The 20,227-nt window shown below is 36.8% G+C and overlaps 2 protein-coding genes across 5 annotated transcripts; both read left to right on the top strand.

Moving 5' to 3' along the window:
• Positions 1-2,996: 2,996 nt before the first annotated feature.
• On the top strand, positions 2,997-10,409 carry LOC131319517 (probable small nuclear ribonucleoprotein F). Of its 4 annotated transcripts, none has more exons than XR_009197984.1 (7): positions 2,997-3,157; positions 4,724-4,811; positions 5,018-5,055; positions 6,769-6,833; positions 7,369-7,484; positions 9,199-9,535; positions 10,013-10,409. XR_009197984.1 is itself a non-coding variant. In XM_058349800.1 (6 exons), exons 1-5 carry the CDS (start codon positions 3,152-3,154, stop codon positions 7,436-7,438), a joined length of 267 nt encoding a protein of 88 aa, XP_058205783.1. In that variant the 5' UTR covers positions 2,997-3,151; the 3' UTR covers positions 7,439-7,484; positions 7,565-7,858. The 4 variants fall into 4 exon arrangements, 2 of the variants coding, with proteins under 2 accessions (XP_058205783.1, XP_058205782.1); XR_009197985.1 differs by having other exon boundaries at positions 10,017-10,409; XM_058349800.1 differs by lacking the exons at positions 9,199-9,535; positions 10,013-10,409 and adding an exon at positions 7,565-7,858.
• A 3,432-nt stretch (positions 10,410-13,841) lies between these two features.
• Positions 13,842-19,741, top strand: LOC131318959 (malate dehydrogenase [NADP], chloroplastic). Its single transcript, XM_058349032.1, has 14 exons — positions 13,842-14,155; positions 14,293-14,386; positions 15,465-15,551; positions 16,399-16,483; positions 16,996-17,177; positions 17,286-17,356; positions 17,452-17,542; positions 17,644-17,718; positions 17,805-17,906; positions 17,992-18,114; positions 18,734-18,802; positions 18,885-18,953; positions 19,219-19,272; positions 19,365-19,741. The coding sequence occupies exons 1-14, from the start codon at positions 13,989-13,991 to the stop codon at positions 19,416-19,418; spliced, it is 1,323 nt and encodes a 440-aa protein (XP_058205015.1). The 5' UTR covers positions 13,842-13,988; the 3' UTR covers positions 19,419-19,741.
• Positions 19,742-20,227: the final 486 nt, after the last annotated feature.

Here is a 20,227-nt window from a genome sequence, read left to right on the forward strand (position 1 = left end):
CCAATCTATGGGAGCATGGGCGGGGGAGGACTAGATAACCTTTGGCAATATATGCAAAAAAAAAAAAAATGTGTTTGCTCTCGAAAAGTTTTGCCACTGAAATAGCAACACCCTCTATCTCAAAAAATTGAGGAACTCAGGGGAACGTTATGCTGGGGACATAGCAAAACAGTTTAGGCAGCAATTCTTCATACGTGGCTCTAAAAGGAGTACTAGATTGTCTTAAAGAGTTTTTTTTTTTTGGATTGGGGGGTTCGGTTGGGGGGTGGCGACGGGGGGTAGAAGAATCCGAAACTAACTCCAACCGTAATCTTAGGTCGCATGGCCACACCATAAATCGAAGCTCTCTTCCACAGCTTAGGTCGCGTGCCCTAAAGGATTTTGCTCTTAGATTGTGTTAGTGTTGATAGAATTTATGTCTATGACGTGTATTCAATAGAACTATAATGTGCACTTCACTAGTCAGATTCTCCATGATGAAATTCATGGAAACTTCAGCACATTAGATATGCAAATACATTTTGGACACGAGGAGTTTAAACACTAACACAAGATTAACTAATGCGTAATACTTTTCTGAGTTTTACCCAAGATTAACCATATTCGGGAAACCCTAACCAAAAAAAAAAAAAATGCATTAATCTAGCAACCCTAATCAGAAATCGCGAAACCCTAACCATAAAATGCATTAAATCGGAAGTAAACGGGAAGTAAATCTGGACTGAGTTCAACACACACACACAGAGTTGTTCATATAGCAGCAACACCACACATGCAAGCCCCAAATCGAAAATCAGCTTTGAACCCATCGTTATGCATGACCCAAATCAAAACTTTTATTAGGTTTTCGAAAATCACAAAAAAAATAGTCCAAATCAGGCAACAAAACCCTAGTTTTTGGGTAAAACGCCCAAAATCGAAACCCTAATCAAAACCATAATTGAAACCAGAAGTAAATTATACCAGAGTCGCACAAGGAATCGCACAATAGATCGCACACCACAATCGCCAAAATCGCACCTCAGAATCGCAGAACAAAACCCACGGTTTTCTGACTGTTTGTAAAGCGGAGAGGAGTACACGAGGGGGATTAGGGAGGGCAAAAATGGAAGAATCACACCTGTATTGCGCCGGATTAGCTAACGATCGGTCCCGGGGTAGCAATAAAATAGCACCTCTTCCGCCGGATTGAGGTGTGTTCGCGAAGAAGGGGGACTGAAGAATACAGGAGGAAATATCCTTGCCAAACCCAGCTAAAACTGTCCAATCACCCCTAAACCGGGTGTATTCCACAATACACCCACTGAAAGCTGCATCCAATCAGCCCCCAAGTGTATTTGTACTGAAAATTTTGATAATGAAAGAACGGAATCTTCTCCGTGGAGTAAACGTGTTATTGCTGAACCACGTAAATATCTTATGTGTCTCTTTCTCTATTTTATTTTTCATCGTACCTTCATTGGTTGTAATTGTGATTGTGTTTGAATGTTGATTCTTGGGTACTTCTAAGGGTCAAGTCGTGTACTCCCCGTTTAATCCCAACAAATTCTTTACTGTGACTTAGCTGACGGTTTGATCTATTCTCTGTTTTGGTTTCACAAACTCATACATAATTCAAGAAAGAGTGTCGTTAGGAAAATAGTTGATTCATCTTGGTTTTCTTTTTAGGAAACTCGAATCGATACTGAGGCCTCCTTTGGGCTAATTTTATGATAGTCTTTTTCGTATTTTAAACTAGTCCAAAACTTTAAATTGCGTATTAGATAATAGAGGGGATAAACTGGAGGGTAGGCAACCCCTAAATTATAATTCACAATAGTATAATCAAACTTAGCAATTCCTCAGAAATAATCAAATTTTGGCTTTGGAAAAGCAAAACTAGCAACATTTGCTAATAATTCACTAAAAATTTGTTTTTTTAGAAATAATCAATTTTTAAAACATTTTTTCCCAAATTTTTTAAAACTAATTTTCAAAACAGTTTTTATACAAAAAAAAAACTGTTTTTTTTATGGCAAAACTATTCTTTTTTTGAAAAATTGTTTTGTTTTTTCAAAACTTTCTTATATAAAACTATATTTTCAGAAAACTTAAAGAAACTTCAAAAACTATTTTCTATTTTTGATAAATAGTTTTTAAAAGTTTCAAAATTATTTTTAGAAAAACTATTTTCACAGTTTTTAATTTTTCGTAGTTTGAAAAAGATGATGTGTCAAGTTTTGGTTATCCAATTTTAATTATGTCATTGTGGACCTCTACATTATTAACATTAGCCATCTTTTAAATAGATAATCAAAAGCTGGTAACTTTTGGTTATTCATTTTTTATTATGCCATTGTGGATACCCAATGACCCTAACCTTAGCATTTTCATCTAAAGAAGGCAATCCAACCCACCCCACCCCTAACCTGCCTCGATAGGGGGCGGGTTTTTGTTGAATTTTTCGTGTATTAGGTCAGGGTTGGGAAAGAATTGAAGGAACCCGGTTGGGTTCGAGTAGACGTTACCTCGTCTCGGTACCTACCTCGAAATTGCTTTATGCAAAAAAACAATATTTTTATTTTTGTATTTTGACCCTTACAACTAAGATACCACATAACATACTAACTATTTCTTTCATTTTGCTTTTAGATGGTAGATTTTGGTTAAATTGTAATAGTTAATTCGTGAATTTTTATCGTGCTCACTTATTTTAGAGTCTAGAACATAATTTCTCAATAGAAAAAAATCTGGAGCAGGACAGGTAAACCCTGTACCCAATAGGGATGGGGCAAAGGTACCCATAAATTACCTGGTCGGGAGCGGGGCTAAAATTTTTGGGTCGGGGTCAGGGTATGACAAAACCTGTCTCGCCCTGCCCCCATTGCCATTCTTAATTTCGGCGGATACTAAAAACAAATTTAATTGGACACTGTAGATAAATAAGCAATAGTTCAAGGACCAAATTACTAAAAAAAATATTGGAGGGAGGCTACAGTAGGAATTTGTACAAATACTTTCAATGGAGCATCTGTAATTTACTCTTCAGCAGTCCGTCAGTAGGGAAACGGTCGTTTGACTCAATTCGACGTTCATACATCCCATCTCTCACTCCAAAACCCTAGCTCCTCACTTATTATTCTCGATTGAGAATCTCTGAACATCTTCTGCAATGGCTGTGAGTGTTCAATGCTACAAGTTTTAATTCCAATCTTATTCCTTACTCAATTTCTTTTAAATATCTTCCGTTGGTTCTGTGTGGTTCAACTGTTTAAACTCGTATCAAGTTGCATCAATTTTTTTTTTAATTTTTTAATTTTCTTAGCCTCCGTAGCTCAGATAGATTGCATGTGTGTTGTATTAGTGTTACAATCTAGCTGGAAGGAGAAAATCTTTAAGTTGTAATTGGTATGGTTGATTAGGTAAAAGTGTTTCCCTGTGCATAATGGGGGCTGAGATTAGATTCGCATTATGTTTTTGGAATTCCATGTTCTAGTTTTAGGATCCGTACATGTTAACTCCAAGTCCAGAGATTCGGTGTTCAATCTCGACGGAAACTTAAGACTCGTTGCAAATCACACAAGGGCGACTTGTAGGTCAGCATGCACGAAAAACCAAAGCTCTGAGTTCCATCGCACCCTTTGTGGTGTCGTATGCAACATCATGTGTTCGAGCTGTGGTACCCTTCTCTCTCTTAAAGCTATAGGTGAATGTGGAAGAACAACTAATTTTAGAGGTAGAAGAGATGTATTTTGTTGGAATATTTGGATAACTTCAATTCTTTACATGAAGGATTTCAAATTAAGCCCCATGGAGTAGTTTGTGCAAATCCATCATGATAAAGCTCCCAATCTCAATGTTGAGATCCCTATGTTGGAGCTATTCTTCTAGAATAACAATACCAAATTGGTTCCTGTGAATCCACAACTATAAAAGTTGTAGCCTTGGTATAGTCTTTAATTGATTGTTAGGTTACTGTTTGTGGAGTGTAATATGATATATTATTGGGATCCTTTGCTTAAGTACATGTTTTTTGTACCTTTTTGTGCATACCATGGAGACCTGTAGGTTTTAAGTTTTAACAGACACATCCTTGCGCACAGGGCGGGGCCCGGATATGTATAGTCTTGTTTGGAAATTATAAATGGGCAAAGTTGAATATTTTAGTGGGGATTTTTTAGGGCAAGTCTCTCTATATGTGGGGTTGAATTTCTAAAATACTAATACAACTTATACCTAGTATAAGGGATTTTTCCAACTAAGTGGGCCCCATTTGCCAAGTACTGCATAGCATGAAACGGCCCTCTACCCAACCTGGACTATGGGGAGTTTGAGTTTTGTTGTGATGAACTGGGACCAGATCCGCATGCTGCATTGTGTGCTTTTCTTTTTCGGTGATGAAAGGAAGCGATGAAAAGAGTGGCCTAACGTCATAGTTTATCTCATGTCACTTGTTTTATGTATTTAGTGAGATTATCTTTAAGAAATAAAATCGTTCTACCTCATTACCAAAAGACACCAAGGATGCTAGAATTGGCATTCGTATAAGTTTAGGAGGTAGAGATCTCATAGCGTGGCGAACGTATATTTGTGTTCCAAGCACTATGCATTAGCTTTTCATTTTCTCATGCTGAAGTGCATAACTGAAGATTGTGTTTTATTCACCAGTTCATTTAATATTCCCTTCCACAATGTAAACTGTTCATTTCAACTTTCATTTTGATTTGTTATCTGAATATTTCAGACTGTACCAGTCAATCCCAAACCTTTCCTCAACAATTTGACTGGAAAGAGGGTCATCGTAAAACTCAAGTGGGGAATGGAATATAAAGGTACTTTGCTTTCAGAGGGGTCAATTCAATTTCTTTTGTGCGGGCATGTCTGCGAGTGGTATTTCTTTCTTTTCATTGAATTTGCTTTGTAATACCTAAGCGCTTGGTCTAATTGTTCTTTCTAATTGTGGAGGACTTTTGTTTACCTACATGCATGATTGAATCCATTGTTTTTTTATATTCTTTTTTTGAAATTCTGTTTTCAGGTTTTCTTGTCTCAGTGGATTCATACATGAACTTGCAGGTGCGACCTTTACAACTATTTATATTTTATACTGCTATGGGTGTACATGTACTTGAATTGTTGTATGTCAGTCGCCTTGTACCAAAGGGTGGTTAAAAGTTCGTGATCATGAATAGATGGGAAAATTTCAAAAAAACCTTTGAACTTACACTGCAATGTTCCATAGGCCTCCAAACTTCAGTTAATATCAATTAAACCTCCGAAGTTCACATATTTTCTTCAATTATGCCTTTGCCGTCAGCTTCTGTTAGTGTCCAAACGGGAGAAGATCCCCCATGCTCTATACGCTAGCACGTGTCAAAAACAAAATCTCAACCGTCTGTGGAACTTAGGCATGCTGAACTAGAAATCCTCCACCATCGACCCAAATGTTTCCTCACTTCTCTAACCTTTTCTGACCTTCACCAACCCAAAAATCCAGTCTCCTCCCCTCCATTTTTCTGTCGGTCTAAACTCATCCCATTGCAATTTCGTTCAATCATCCATCTCTCATGCATCCAAAACTGGGTTTCGGCAAATCAATGATTGTGTGTTTATTGGTATTGCCCGATTTGATTTGTGGAATAATATATGTGGGTGGGGTTTATAATAAACTAATTTAAGAATTAAATTTTTTATGAACCCCATGGCTGGAGGAGTATGAGCACAAGAGCACGGGTACAGAGGTGGGGTTTGTCAAAGATTATAGGCGGTGATTTTGGAGAAGAATGGTAGATTGGTAGCAGGTGTTTTTTTGGTAGCAGGTGTTTTTTTCTATGAAAGCCCAAAACTTTCTGGCCACCATTAGCACCATTGACAACCAACGAATGCCTCCCTAAACGTGGCGCACTCCGGCAACCTCTCCCCCCCACTCGCCTCTCTCCGTTTACCTACCTAGATTGATGTTTGACCTCCAACAGCCCTCGCTGCACCTCATAGCCACTCGCCGGGGCTCCGTTTGCTTCTGCCGACCATCGTCGAACAATCGCCGGCCCTCGAAGGACCTGCGATGATCCTTTTACGGCCTCGCCAGACCTCTTCTCACTCCAGCGACCCTCAAATCTGCTTCGACCTAATCTACAAGACCCAGTGAGTTTCGACCCGAAATTGCAGGTTTTCGAAATTGCTCGAAAAGTTGATCTAATATGTTTGTTCCTTTCGCATTGACAAGATGAAGACATTGGTGCAAGACTCATCTCAATCGGATAAGAAAATGGTTCTCATGCGCTGTCCAATCATGGCGCGTGTACGGAGAGTTATCTCCATTATCTGCGTTTGTTTCACGCTTTGTCCAGAGGTAGAAGAAGAATAATTGGTTCTCTCTTTTTTGTCTGAAGCATTTCGTCTAAAAGGATAGGGGAGGGACACATAAGCTTTCTCCCTTTTGGACATTGACGGAAGATAATGGCGAAGGCATAATTGAAGAAATGTTGTGAACTTTGGAGGTTTAATTGATATTAACTGAAGTTTGGAGGCCTATGGCACATTGGGGTGTTAGTTCAGAGGTTTTTTTGAATTTTTCCCTGAATAGATTGTGTGCTGCAAGATTGCATTTGCTCTACAGCCTCTACTGTGGTTGAACATGAAGCATTGCTAATCTGATTGTTGAAACTATAATTTCATGTTGTTTCCCTGGAATGGATCATATGTTTGATATCTTGACTCTGAAAATAAGGATTTCTTTTTCTACCTTGCCATTACTACATTAACTAAATATCGCCTTCTTTTCTACAGCTGGCCAACAGTGAGGAATATATTGAGGGACAATTTACTGGAAATCTTGGAGAGATTTTGATCAGGTAACATCCTTTGAATGCTGCTGTTTTCATCTTGAACCTTGATGGATAGGTAGTAGACCATTGTATGCAAGGCTCTTTAGTTTGTGCAGTCGTATCCTCACTTTTAGCACATTGCGCATATTATGCACAACTAGATTAAGTCGATACACAAGTTTGAACCTCCTTTTTTTTGAAAAGTGAAATTAATATATGGAAGCCATGGGTTAGTACATGTCATTACCCAAAACCTGGGAGCATCCTAACTGAGTACTATGTATAATACTCTTATCATATTTTGTCCATCAGATTAGATTTGCAGCATGTCATAAACCCGGAACATGTAAAGTTTCTTTTTTAATGAAATTAGTGGTATCACAACTTCACTTTGAGTGACTTTTATCAAGTATCAAATATGCTGGTCCTTGTCTTGGCAGTTGAAAATATGTCTTCCATCATTGATTAAATGGGGAATGACTTTTAACAAAAGCTGGTCCCTGTGGTTCTCTCTATGAGAGGATAGTAGTTACATTGTCAAAGATGTTTATTGCCTTAGCAGATGTAACAACGTTCTCTATCTTCGCGGGGTACCTGAGGATGAGGATGTAGAAGAAGCAGAAGAAGACTAGTGATGGCCCTCTAACCTGAGGATGAAGAAGTTAGTCTATAAGTGATGTTAGTTCAATTCACTAATCAACTTCTGCTACATGGTTTTCAATAATATGTTATTGTATTGAGATTGCATACCATTGTAGGGTTTTCAGTAAAAGCCATTCTGGTGCCTTTGGTTCTGGAAGCAACTGTCCCCTTCTTAAAAGGAGGGGTGTTTGGGCCTCCTGTTTTTGGCCCGCAACGGCTACCGTGTGGATTTGAACCTATTACATCGGGTGATTTGCTGGTACCAAGGTTCAAACCCTAATAGATAGACGTCAAAAGGACCCCTCCAAGTGGGCAACCCGCATGATCATAGTATCATGTTCATTTTAGAGTTTTGTTTGTCACAAATATTGATAAGTAATTAATGAAAATAACTTTTGTTGGTAACGAAAGTTTTGATACTCGATGGATTAGTTGGAGCCAAAATATCTATTGACACAGAACAAGAAATAGAAAAAAACCAACTTTAAGGCTCTGTTTGTTTCGGCATAAAATATTTTTGTGTAAAATGTTATACAGTACATTTTGCGTTGTGTGGTTGGAATGATGTAAGTAAAATATTTTCCTTAGTAAAATGTTTTCCATTATATGGCCAAAATTGTTTTCATTTTAAATCACCTGCAAGCCATTTTACCTTGCTTCGATAGAATGCCGACACTTCACGGTTAAAAACAAAGAAGGGTGCCTTCCATAATCCATAGGCGCGCTAGAGAGAGAAAAGTAGTGGTGGGGCTTCGAGTAGTTATCGTTTCCAGTGTTTGCCAACTCGCTAAATCTTTGTTCTTTCGTTTTTTTGAAATGGCCAATGCCATATATCATTCAAAGTCCGAAGGCATTACAAAAATCATCAAAAGATAAGGAGTGAACCAAAATTACCAAATTCTAGATACAGGCACCTACTGCAAATGCAAGCCGGCGAAACGTCAAGATATAAGAATCAATCGCAGAAGAGGTAGAAGAGAATCTAACAAGGATTCTCAGTTCAAACCCTAAGAAAGCACATATGAAATCTGGGCTAGTTTCACGGCCGTGATATCCACAAGATGCTCCAAGTTTCTCTCTCCGTAAATGTAGTATATGGTACCGTATTGTTACATCAATAGTATGTATATAGTATGTGCTTTGTTGTGTCTCTCAAATTCTGTTTCTCAACTGTTTTTAACTTCATAAAAATATTTTCCCAACCAAACAATATAAAAGAATCAAAATCATTTGTTACAAAATCATTTTTTCATAGATAATATTTTACTTTCAAAAGCATTTTATATCGAAACAAACGGAGCTTGACTGAAGTTTTTCAGTTACTATTCCTCGTGCTCTCTTGCTCACCCTAGGCTCATACCAAAATATATAGGCAATTTGTGAAAAAAATTTGGTACTGGGAATGAAAGCTAGGTTTGGTCTGATGCCTTAAGTTCATGATGGCTGTTTATCTGAGTAAGAAGACGCTCCTATTATTGGTGGTCGATCTCCTATGTGTATTGCTTCAAATTAATATTTTGGATTAAAAGTGTAACATGATGTGGATATGAAGTATATATGATGCTTGCTCATGCTTCATACTTCTACAAATAACTATGTTTCCACAGGTAAAAATATATATTATTTATTTATTCGTGTCTCCTACTGTGTCTATCTTTCCATTTATTTAGAAATTCCGTGTCTCATATCAGTCAGTGTCTGTGCATGTCCTTTCGATTATTACAAAAAAAATGCTATTGCGATTATGTAGGCTGGGTGATACCAACAAGCACGCATGCTGCTGATCCACAAACCTGAAAAGGAGAATTAGGAAAGTGAGATGTTTTTGAGTTATGGATTTTGGCTGTTGGAAATTGAATGCTCATCACAAAACTAATTAATATGCTCTTTTTTCTTTCTTTTGGACTTTTGGTGAATGGTTTTTGGATGGAAGTTTTGGTAACCATACAGTTTGAGCATTTGGAATGCAACCTTATCCATTTGAGTCCAAGATAAGATTGGAGAATGGAAGGTGCATGGAAGGACTAGATGGTGGAGAAATATAGAAGTTTGGACGCATCAGGAGAAGAAATCCCAAAACAGAAATGGTATGCACTCATTTTCATTTTCCCTTTCTTCAGAAAAAAGTGTCGAGAAATTGAGTTGTTACTTGAACTTTTTTTGGTAAAACTTCTAGGCCCAAAATTAAACAAAAGAGGAGAGCTAAAAAACAAAAACAAAAAATCAAAATCGGGTGGAGCCAAGATTTGAACTTGCGAGAGGACTTAAAAGAAGAAAATGTTATGTGAGACGATATTCAATAAGTAACTTTGGTTCTTCTTATATTTCGTATTCATATGATGTTCATAAAATTCTAGGTAATTCCTTTGAGTATGTGAAAAAAAAAAAAAACCTATATATGTAGACTTACTATGAAAATGTTTGAATTTTGCGGAGCTCCACCGCCAACCCTTAATACCTCTGCCCCTGACACCATGAAAGATTCTAGGTATATACTTAGGCCATTAGTCTCCAAATATTTTCTGTGAATTGTACTGATATTTTCTCATCCATTTATGCCAAAGATAGGATTGGAGAATGGAAGGTGGAAGGACTTAATGCTGGAGATATCTAGAACTTTGGTTTGGACTCATCAGGACAAGAAGGTCCAGCACTCATTTTTCATTCTCTCACTCTTCCAGAAAAGGTTTAGAGAAATTGAGTTACTTTCTAAACATCTTTTGTTTCTATTTTTTCATAAAAACTCCATGCATATATATTTACCCAAAGAAGAAAAATTCACCCAAAATAGGGGCAGAGCTTTACTTTCGACGCAAGAGGAGCCAAATTAGGAAAGAAATATTTTGTGAGACGATATTCAAAATGTAACTTTTGTTCTTCAGATACTACTTATTATAGGATGTTCATAGATTTGTACTCCTATTATGGATTAAATAATTCCTTTAGTACGTGACAGAACTCTATGGATGTATTGTATACCATAAAAAGGTTTGATTTGAGTCGCGTGGTTAGGCAAAGAATTAGAAGGTCAGCTGATGTGGATCTTTACAGTTGATACCAGAGCACAACCTAAGTCTACATGGGGAGGCTAGCCACCTCTAGTGTGTGGTATGAGCATGATGATGTGTTGTACACAAGTAACACAACTAAGTGTCACATCATGAACACCAGCGAAAGGTTGGTGGGCCAATGCAACGAGGACGTTGCATCCTAAGGTGGGGAGATGTGAGAGCCTATCTTTGGGAAAAAAAAGTTAGTCCCACATTGGCTAACTTGGGCAATATTGAATGATATATAAAGGTTCGCGAGCAGCTGCGATATAATCTGAGAGTAACTTTTTGAGCAGCTTGACTTGACTAAGAGTTAGCTGGCGCAAGTCCTTACATGTTAGTCCCCCAAAATCTCTTGTACGTTATCTATTTCGATTTGTTCCTGTGGAATACAAAGAATATTGATTTTCATTTCTTCTCCTGAGTACTGAGGTGGTCTTTTTGTCCTTATTCAAAAAAAATTCGCATTTTTAGTTTTGCACCAAACTTTTGTGGATTATTACGAATCAAAAAAGTAATTTTTTTTTACTTTCACCCAAATATTTTTGGAAATATCAAAGATTAAGCAAAAGAAGCCAACTTTTTTTACTTTTTTAATTGAAAAGTGGATATTTCTCAAAATATTTGAGTAAAAGTAAAAAATAAAGAAGGGTTTTCCGATTCCTTTCATCGAGATAAATCAATAATTTACAAAAAATTGACGCAAAACTAACAAACGCAAAAAAAAATTGAATCTTAGCGAAACTATACCAGCTGGTTTATCAAACAAATCAATAAATTCAGGATAAAACACAAGTGTTGTAGTTACCAAAAAAACACAAGTATTCTAAGAGGAAAAGGACCTAATGAGAATTTACAGAGGTGCTGTCTAATCTGTACCAGCATGTACAAATTATTTTTGGACCCGTTTTGGATTAAAAATTGATCAGAATCGCTCATTTTGTTTCAAATACATTGTTTACAGTCCTTACAAAAAATAAGTTCAATCCGGTATCTGTTAGGCCGTTTACAAAATATCCAACTTTGTCCCAAAATTTATTCATCTAATCTGTACCAGCATGTACAAATTATTTTTGGGCCCGTTTTGTGTTTAAAAAAATGATCGGAACCGCTCATTTTGTTTCAAACACATTGCTTACGGTCCTTACAAAAAATAAGTTCAATCCAGTATCGGTTAGGGCGTTTACAAAATATCTAACTTTGTCCCAGAATCAGGCCTGAACTCTAAAGCAAAGTTGAATGTTTTGTACACACTTATACCAATACCAAATTGGGGTTATTTTTGTAAAGACTGTAAGCAAAGTATATCAAACAAAATGAATGGTTTCGATCATTTTTTGGGACCCAAAACAGGCCCAAAAATGATTTGTACAAGCTGTTACAGATTATTCATCTGTACCTTTATCATTTCTTGAGAATTTGATGAAGCAAGAAAATCAACCAATCATACTATTTATAAGTCACCACATGTTTTCATCCATCAGGAGAGAAGTGAATTACATAATCATACTATTTATAATTTACTGTCATATTGATAACATGAATAAAATCACCCGCCTCATTTTTCACATGGACCGAAGGACATTAATGCAATAACACACTATATGGCTCCGAATCTTGACTTAAAGTGGTTGTAAGACCGGTCACATATCGCTGCGATACTCTTATATAACCACTCTATAATTCTATAGGGAGTCTCTTATATAACCACTCTATAATTCTATAGGGAGTCTGTAATATTGTATTAACAATGTTGAGTAAAGTCGTTAAGGCATTGTATGAGCGTCTTTTATAAGGAGGCATTGTATAAGCGTCTTTTGTAAAGAGCACTGTCTTGGAGTCAATTACAAGAATTATCCTCTATAATTGCGTGGTGGTTAATGATGTTATGCATCATATGACCATATTTTAGGAGCACCTAATAATTTTTTCCAATCCTTGCATGTCCCCTTCTATGTTTCATATTTAGTCTCTCTTCTATGTTTCTTTATTTTTATCACCAATTTAAGGTACTATATGGTAAGTAATCTTACCCTTATTTGTTTTTTGTCCATATGCTTCAATGTATTTCAATTATTTAATTGTACTCAAAGTGCCACATAAAGATCGTATTAGCTGTTTAGATCATTTTTTTCAGGAATTCATAGAAAAATATTTTAAAAAAAATGAACGGTTTGGGTAATCTTTGTGGGACTCAAAATGGTCCCCATAAAAATCTTACGTTCATGATATGTGCACAACGTATGTATGTGAATTTTCTTGGCGGTGTTTGTCAAGAGAGAATATTATTCATGGCTGCACGCAATTTCAATTGTCTGTTTCGGTAATCAATAGTCCGGATTTTGAAAAAACTATTTGCACGAAGAGTTAAACTCTTCCAGAGAATAATTTTTTTTAAAATCTGGACTGTCCAAAATACATTTGAACTCTCGCGATTAAGCACCGTAAATTGATGCGATGTATTCCACCAATTTACTGAAGACTTTATTTATTTATTTTTTTTGGTAAACACTGAAGACTTTATTATTGGTATATCGATTGGTCCGGCACGGATTGGAATTCGAGCCGGTTCAACAGGAAGCTTTCGAATACGGAACGAATGATAGAAATGTAGTGGAAGAAAAAAGTTCTTTGAAGGGGGCCACCGCCCTCCATTTTGGAATTCCTTTCTATCAGTGGGCTAGAAGAAACCTCATACACAACGAGTAAAATAAATTACCACTGGGTTATTCGGTCAACTTTCTTAATCTCTAATCTATTATGATCCATTCATATTTGAACAAATACGAATAATGAATTGCATTGACAAACATTTCATGCGCTTTCATACCATGTCAACTAATAAATAAGCAAGTGAACTATATATTCATCGAGGTGGAATTCGAATTACTTTTCGAATATAAACATTGCATAGATACTAACAAAATAATACACATAAGTTTTCATCGAATTATACTATTATAAAACTAGGGGCTGGTTATATCAATAGAACAAAATAGGAAATTTCGACGTCTTTTGTTGATTAGGCGTGACCAAATCATATTTTATGTGTAAATATTTTTTGCAATCATTTGTTCCGTTGTTACCAAGAAGTGCCCCTGTATCAATATGCAAATATATATCAGTTTGCTTTGGTAATAACTATTGTTTAATCATATCACATACTCCAGCAAAACAATAAACCTAGCTAGGGTTTAACTTTCCAGTATCAACTCAAATATTTATGTGGTGAGATACAAAACCATACTTCCATTTTACAACTGTAGAGATTTTTGGGATTAGGTAGTGATGACAAGTGTCATGTGCATGGCCTCATACCTATATTTCAAAATCTGAATTGTAATCCCACAATTCTCTTTTTGCTTCCTCTCTCCTTTTAGTACTCTCTCCCCACCCTCATCTCCTTCCAACACCATTCCCTCCTCTCTCTCTCTCTCTCTCTCTCTCTCTCTCTCTCTCTCTCTCCTTATTGTTAGTTCTCTCTGCTACCATGGCGGTAGCAGAGTTATCTCCTTCGTACACCAAAACCACCATCCACTCTTCTTCTTCACAACTCTCATCCCTCCTCTCAACCCATCTCTCCAATCACCGCCGTCTCTCTCTCCGGTCGCTCTCTCGGACCCAAAACGGAAGAGTGTTTTGCTCTGTTGTATCCAAGTAAGTCCTCCCCCCCCCCCCCCCCCCCCCCCCCCCCCCCCACTTTATAATAGGATGGTGTACAGATACAATAAGTGAGTACCCAATTGCTTAAATTTTGTGGATTTCTAATTATATGATTTTTTTTTTTTTGTTAGTCAAGTTCAAGCACCGGTTGCCGTGCAGTCGGAAGAGGCCAAGAAGAAGCCCGAATGCTACGGCGTATTCTGTCTCACTTATGATCTCAAGGCTGTAAGTGTTGCAAAATTGGGGTCTCAATTATTGCATTGGTGGTGTTTGTTGTGCAGTCTAATGAATTGCGGGCAGCCCTTTTTGAACGAAATTTTGTCATGGAAAATGAATAAAATGGTGCGATATGGTATCTTTTATTGTATGTAATTTATTGAACTTAAGGCCGTTTGTTTGACCAGATATGGACATCGGTTTGGACCATATGTCTAAGGGGCTACGTATCTCTTTGGTTAAAATTCTTGCGGTCCAAATTAAACATGCAGTAGTTATATAAACCCACAAAGTGTAAACTATTTAATACTATGAGGTGTATGTTATTTTATTAATTCCATGACTATTAGTCGATGGAATTACCAATCTTACGAGGTTACATCTCGTATTATTTTGTCTTATCAAATAAACGGGCCATTAATGCTCTACATGTGTCATGTCTTGACGTTCAGATTCAATTTGATCTTCAAATCGTCTGGCTGCCTTTTGGTTTTGATTTTTTCCTTTCATTGATCACTTGCATTCATCATCTCATTGTTCATAAGCGATCGATCCCGTGAATATCTGGAATAATAGGAGTGAATGAACCCTTTCAGATATTGAATCGTTGTGCCAAATTTTTTTTGCCACAAGTATCTTCACGTTCTTCATATAATCTTCAGATCACAAAATCATGCCAAATTCACCTATGCTACACGAATTTTAAAGTAAAATGTGCCATGTAAGATACTCAAACTTTGCTATTGGGGAATTAGATGACGAGCGGTTGGAGATTTACCTAGGATGAACGTTTTGTATGTCAAGTTCCTCGTGTAACTATGCATAAAACTGTAGTGTTATGCATGAAACCCTCTCTTCCACCTTATAAACATCAGTCTACCATAGAGTGTACAAGAAGTAATTCAATCAATAAGCATACTTGGCGGTGCCCCCATGTATTCCTTGGACATAGATGAGATGACAGATGTAAAAAAAATGTCTTTAAATCTGTCAATCTGATGCTGTCTATTTTCATGTGCATCCATGCATGCCATCATACAGTTTCTCAACTTCATGATATCAAAATTTTGTTTTAATGCATTACCAGGAGGACGAGACAAAATCCTGGAAGAAATTGATTAATATTGCAGTCTCAGGTGCCGCTGGAATGATTTCTAATCATCTGCTTTTCAAAGTAAGCAAAACTATGATTCCTTTTCATTAATTACTTCCTGTTGACCATAAATGAGAAACTGACTGAGAGAACTGTACATAAGAATTTTGGGGTAAAGGTCCAACCTAAGACAAGAAGAAAGATATAGATTATACAGTGACTTTACAATGACTTAGGAATTCACTTTCAACAAGTTTAAAGTGGTTAGATCTCCAGACATACATTGGAAATAGTTCCTTCAATTATGTTTCTCTCATATTTGGTTACAGAATAGCATCCTCATAGATGATTATAGTGCAAATGCAACCTGTTTGTCAAGTAATTGATCATTGCCCTGCTGAATGGGTCTTCTCAGAACGAATGCCACAAAGAGCTATCTAAATTGTTTCCTTGAAGCCAAAATTATTTATGTTTATGATCAAAATTATTTATGTTTATGATCTAATGAAGCGTCATTATTTATGTTTACTGCCAGTAGTAATGGACTAATGGTAGCTTCTTCATAGTATTGATACGCCCGTCCTCTATACCCTCAAATATTCTAAATATTTCTGTTGATGGAAAGTCCATCCTTGCCCCTATACTCGTGAATCATGTGTATGCAAAGGCAATAGGTACAAATATTGTTTTATCTTGCATCATAAATCTGCACATCCATTTGTACATGGGCGGCATTCCCTTAATGCCTTATTTCTAATATAATTTTTTAATTATAAAAAATAATAAGAAATCTGCACATCCATCTCGATAAAATGGCATTGTAGCGTTCAAGATTTTGGGTTTTTCTCTAATAACTAGTGAGATATCTTTTTCCTCATGCATTTGTGTATGTTGTGATCATGATCCCTTTCTTGCTTTGTTATGGCAGCTCGCATCTGGTGAGGTTTTTGGGCCAAATCAACCCATTGCCTTGAAACTTTTAGGCTCTGAAAGGTCGTTTCAAGCTCTAGAGGGTATGCTTCTTAGCAAAGATTACTTCTTGCTGTTCGTCCTTTGAGTAGCATGCCAATAATTTATGCAATATGACATCAATTTTTGTTCCTTTGAATCTAGAACGTCCCATAATGTATTCTCTGTATCCCTGCTTGCTGGCACCATTACAATTTTAAACAGAAAAGGCCGAACAAGTAACTCAATGTGTCTGTGTCTATAGTGGAAGATATGTTGCATTACATCAACTGAGAATGAATTGATAAAACACTGGAATTGGTTTCTTCGTCTTCTTAAAGATTTGAGGTTAAATCCCCTTTCCCATGTGTCAAGCACTAATTAAATCCAAGAGGCAATTTATCACTTTTTCTCCTAATAGTTGATTGTTAATAATTTGAATTTCTATGTTACTTTGTTTAAATACATTAATGTTGTTGCTGAAAGACAAGATTTTGATTTTTTCCTTTTTCCCAAATGGTGACACAAAGATATGTTCATAGCCATGATGAGTCCATGGCCCTTGTAATTCATGCAGGAGTTGCCATGGAACTAGAGGATTCGTTATTTCCTTTGTTGAGGGAGGTCAGTATTAGCATAGACCCTTATGATGTATTCCAAGATGTTGACTGGGCACTTCTGATTGGAGCAAAGCCTCGCGGGCCTGGAATGGAACGAGCCAACTTATTAGACTTAAATGGGAAGATTTTTGCAGATCAGGTACTTTCGAATTCATTGTCGGGTTAGTTATATTCTACATTAAGAAAAATAAACGGGAATAGAATTGTGATTCTTATTCTGCAACTGATTCATGCTGAAATAACACAGGGAAAAGCTCTTAATGCAGTTGCATCGCGTAATGTCAAAGTGTTAGTAGTGGGCAACCCCTGCAACACCAAGTAATAGATTCTAACTTTACATTCGAACACCGAAGTTGTGTAGTTCTTGTGGTTTTCTTTTGCCAGCTAATCATGCTTATTCTTTTCCATGCAAGTGCATTGATTTGCTTGAAAAATGCTCCAAATATACCCGCAAAGAACTTCCATGCTTTAACTAGATTAGATGAGAATAGAGCTAAATGCCAGGTATAAAAATTGGTATTACTCTTTTTCACCTATTTAGTTGCATTGTTACTGTAGAAAGTCAGGAAATTAAGATTAGTAAGTATTTGGTACTGTTTGTGTAGCTTGCCCTTGCGGCAGGTGTCTTCTACGACAAGGTTTCAAACGTGACTATATGGGGAAACCATTCAACCACTCAGGTAATTGAACAGATCCCATTGAACTATTTGGAATTGCTTGCGCATTTGTGCTCTCGATTAATGCAGTTTGTTATCTAATTTCTCAGGTGCCTGACTTTTTGAACGCTAGAATCAACGGCTTACCTGTCAAAGAGGTTATAAACGACGTCAAGTGGTTGGAAAAGGAGTTCACTGAAAAAGTCCAGAAGGTAAGGTCTGCGGAGTTCTGGGTAACTATGTAAAATTAAGTAGTAGTTAACTTGAATACTTAAACTTCAACAAATCAATTTACAGAGAGGCGGAGTGCTTATCCAGAAGTGGGGAAGATCCTCAGCTGCATCAACTTCTGTCTCAATTGTCGATGCCATCAGGTCTCTTGTCACTCCAACTCCTGAAGGCGATTGGTTTTCTTCTGGAGTAAGTCCATTTCCGCTAACTTTTTGGTGAGACTTGGAGAAATGATTTTTGGGGTTAATCCTATGGAATTCAATTTTGGGTTTTCGCCGAGTATAATGGGTTTCTAGAGCAATCATTCGCTTGAGGATCCATCATCTAAATCCATACCAAAATTCTAAAACAGTATTGAGTTCACCTGAACTGAACTTAAACACAAATTTTTTTAACGTGTTAAAGCTTTGACATCAATGTGTTTGTTCTTCCAAATTGTAGGTGTCATCTTTTGTTACAAACATTTGTTGTTGGTAGCTCCAGCTCCTTAGAAGCAATGTAACATGGACTCGAGTATGGGTGTTGGGTGGGGCATACATATACAAATGTCAGAATAATTTAATTCCGATTCATAGGAAAAGTAGACACGACAACATATCCTTTTTACATTTCTTCGTAGGATACTTTAATCTCAACGGTAAAATGGTGTTTACATTATGTCAAAGACATTAGTACTAAATACATTGATGGGTAAGTGTCCTACAAGCAAGTCCAAGTGTCAAGTTTACAACACAGTTACTTGATACATGAAGAAGTTGACTGTGATGTTCAATTGCTAGTCTAACACTGTTACATATTTTTTCTGCAGGTTTACACCAAGGGGAATCCTTATGGAATAGCCGAGGATCTTGTTTTCAGCATGCCATGCCGATCAAAAGTAATTAATTCATGAGACATTATGTTTTGATACTTATTTCCTGTTCATTGATCCTTCTCTCTAATGTATTTAATCTCTTCAGGGAGATGGAGATTATGAACTCGTGAAGGATGTCATATTTGATGACTACCTTCTCAACCGGATACGCAAGGTATATATTAATTTGTTGGGGTTGAGGATTTTTACAATGTGATATGAAGAGATCAAAATACAAAGCAACCACAATTTGTTGGCAAGACGAACAAGGCTTTTGTTCCACAAACCAAAATGGGCATGTCACAAATACTAATCCTAATATGCCTGGATGAAACAAAAGGACTTTCGCTACTTGCTACCTTTGTTTACCACAAAGATTCCAACGAATATTTCTGGAAAAATCTTTGTTCGCTATGATCTGACACACGGGTTTTGTGCAGTCTGAAGCCGAGTTACTTGCCGAGAAGAGATGTGTGGCCCATCTCACAGGAGAGGTAAGCATCCTTGTTAGGATTTCATGGATTCATGCGTTGTTTGTCTGCTGGTTATATGTTCATGTATACTAATTCGTTTTTCTCTTTCCCAGGGTATTGCTGTCTGTGATCTACCGGAAGACACAATGCTTCCTGGAGAAATGTAGAAGTAATCAGCAATACGTATTTGTTCAATAATTGATTGGACAGCTATTAGCCTATTACGGAGTGCTCCCCGGCTGAGAAGGCAGGAAGTGAGATTGTATTCATATATAGTTTCCCCTACAGCGCAGTGACGTTAACAATCTTCAACATGCAGTAAAAACCAAAGCAATATAAAGCCATTTTACATGCTCTGAAGAAGTTGTCTACAATTTGTATATCTTGGAACTCCTGAGATGGTTCATTAACAGTTTGTAATATGTCTTACATATATTCCAGTTTTGTACTACAGAGTAGTATCTATTCCAAAGTTATCAATCTCGTACTAGTCAGCGTACTGTTTTCTCTACTAGAATAGCGTACTGTTTTCTCTACTGAAATGGTACGTATTGGTTCCGGTATCTCAGTACTGTTTCTGATTTATTGCAATATACGTTTTTAGACATTTTTAATATACTTATGTATAATTGCAAAACCTAAAATAGAGAAATAAAATAAATTCTAACATTTTGATACACATTAATGCTAGTTCTAATATCAAATTAACATGATTAATATAATATGGACTCCAAAATTTGTTAAAATACCTTAATTCCTGCCTTCTTATAAAAACAAAAAATATGCTAGCTTTCGTATATTGGCTAAGATCACGGTACAAGCCTGGTATAGGTCGATACGTCCGGTATCAACCAGTATTTTGGCCTATATGGAACACAAAGGTATGTGTTACCAGTATTTTGGCCTATATGGAACACAAAGGTATGTGTTACCATTTTGTGCCCAGTACGGTACGAGATTCACAATACTAATCTAT

The sequence above is a fragment of the Rhododendron vialii genome, chromosome 3a, assembly GCF_030253575.1.
Source record: "Rhododendron vialii isolate Sample 1 chromosome 3a, ASM3025357v1".
In the NCBI taxonomy this organism is placed as follows: domain Eukaryota; kingdom Viridiplantae; phylum Streptophyta; class Magnoliopsida; order Ericales; family Ericaceae; genus Rhododendron; species Rhododendron vialii.

Excerpts from the sequence above, each read along its gene's own strand:
- LOC131319517 (XM_058349800.1), top strand. Across the intron at positions 4,812-5,017 it reads GTGGGGAATGGAATATAAAG|GTTTTCTTGTCTCAGTGGAT; the intron begins GTACTTTGCTTT and ends TTCTGTTTTCAG. Across the intron at positions 6,834-7,368 it reads CTTGGAGAGATTTTGATCAG|ATGTAACAACGTTCTCTATC; the intron begins GTAACATCCTTT and ends TTGCCTTAGCAG.
- LOC131318959 (XM_058349032.1), top strand. The coding sequence starts at position 13,989 with ATGGCGGTAGCAGAGTTATCTCCTTCGTACACCAAAACCACCATCCAC. Across the intron at positions 15,552-16,398 it reads CTAATCATCTGCTTTTCAAA|CTCGCATCTGGTGAGGTTTT; the intron begins GTAAGCAAAACT and ends TTGTTATGGCAG. Across the intron at positions 18,954-19,218 it reads TTCTCAACCGGATACGCAAG|TCTGAAGCCGAGTTACTTGC; the intron begins GTATATATTAAT and ends GGTTTTGTGCAG.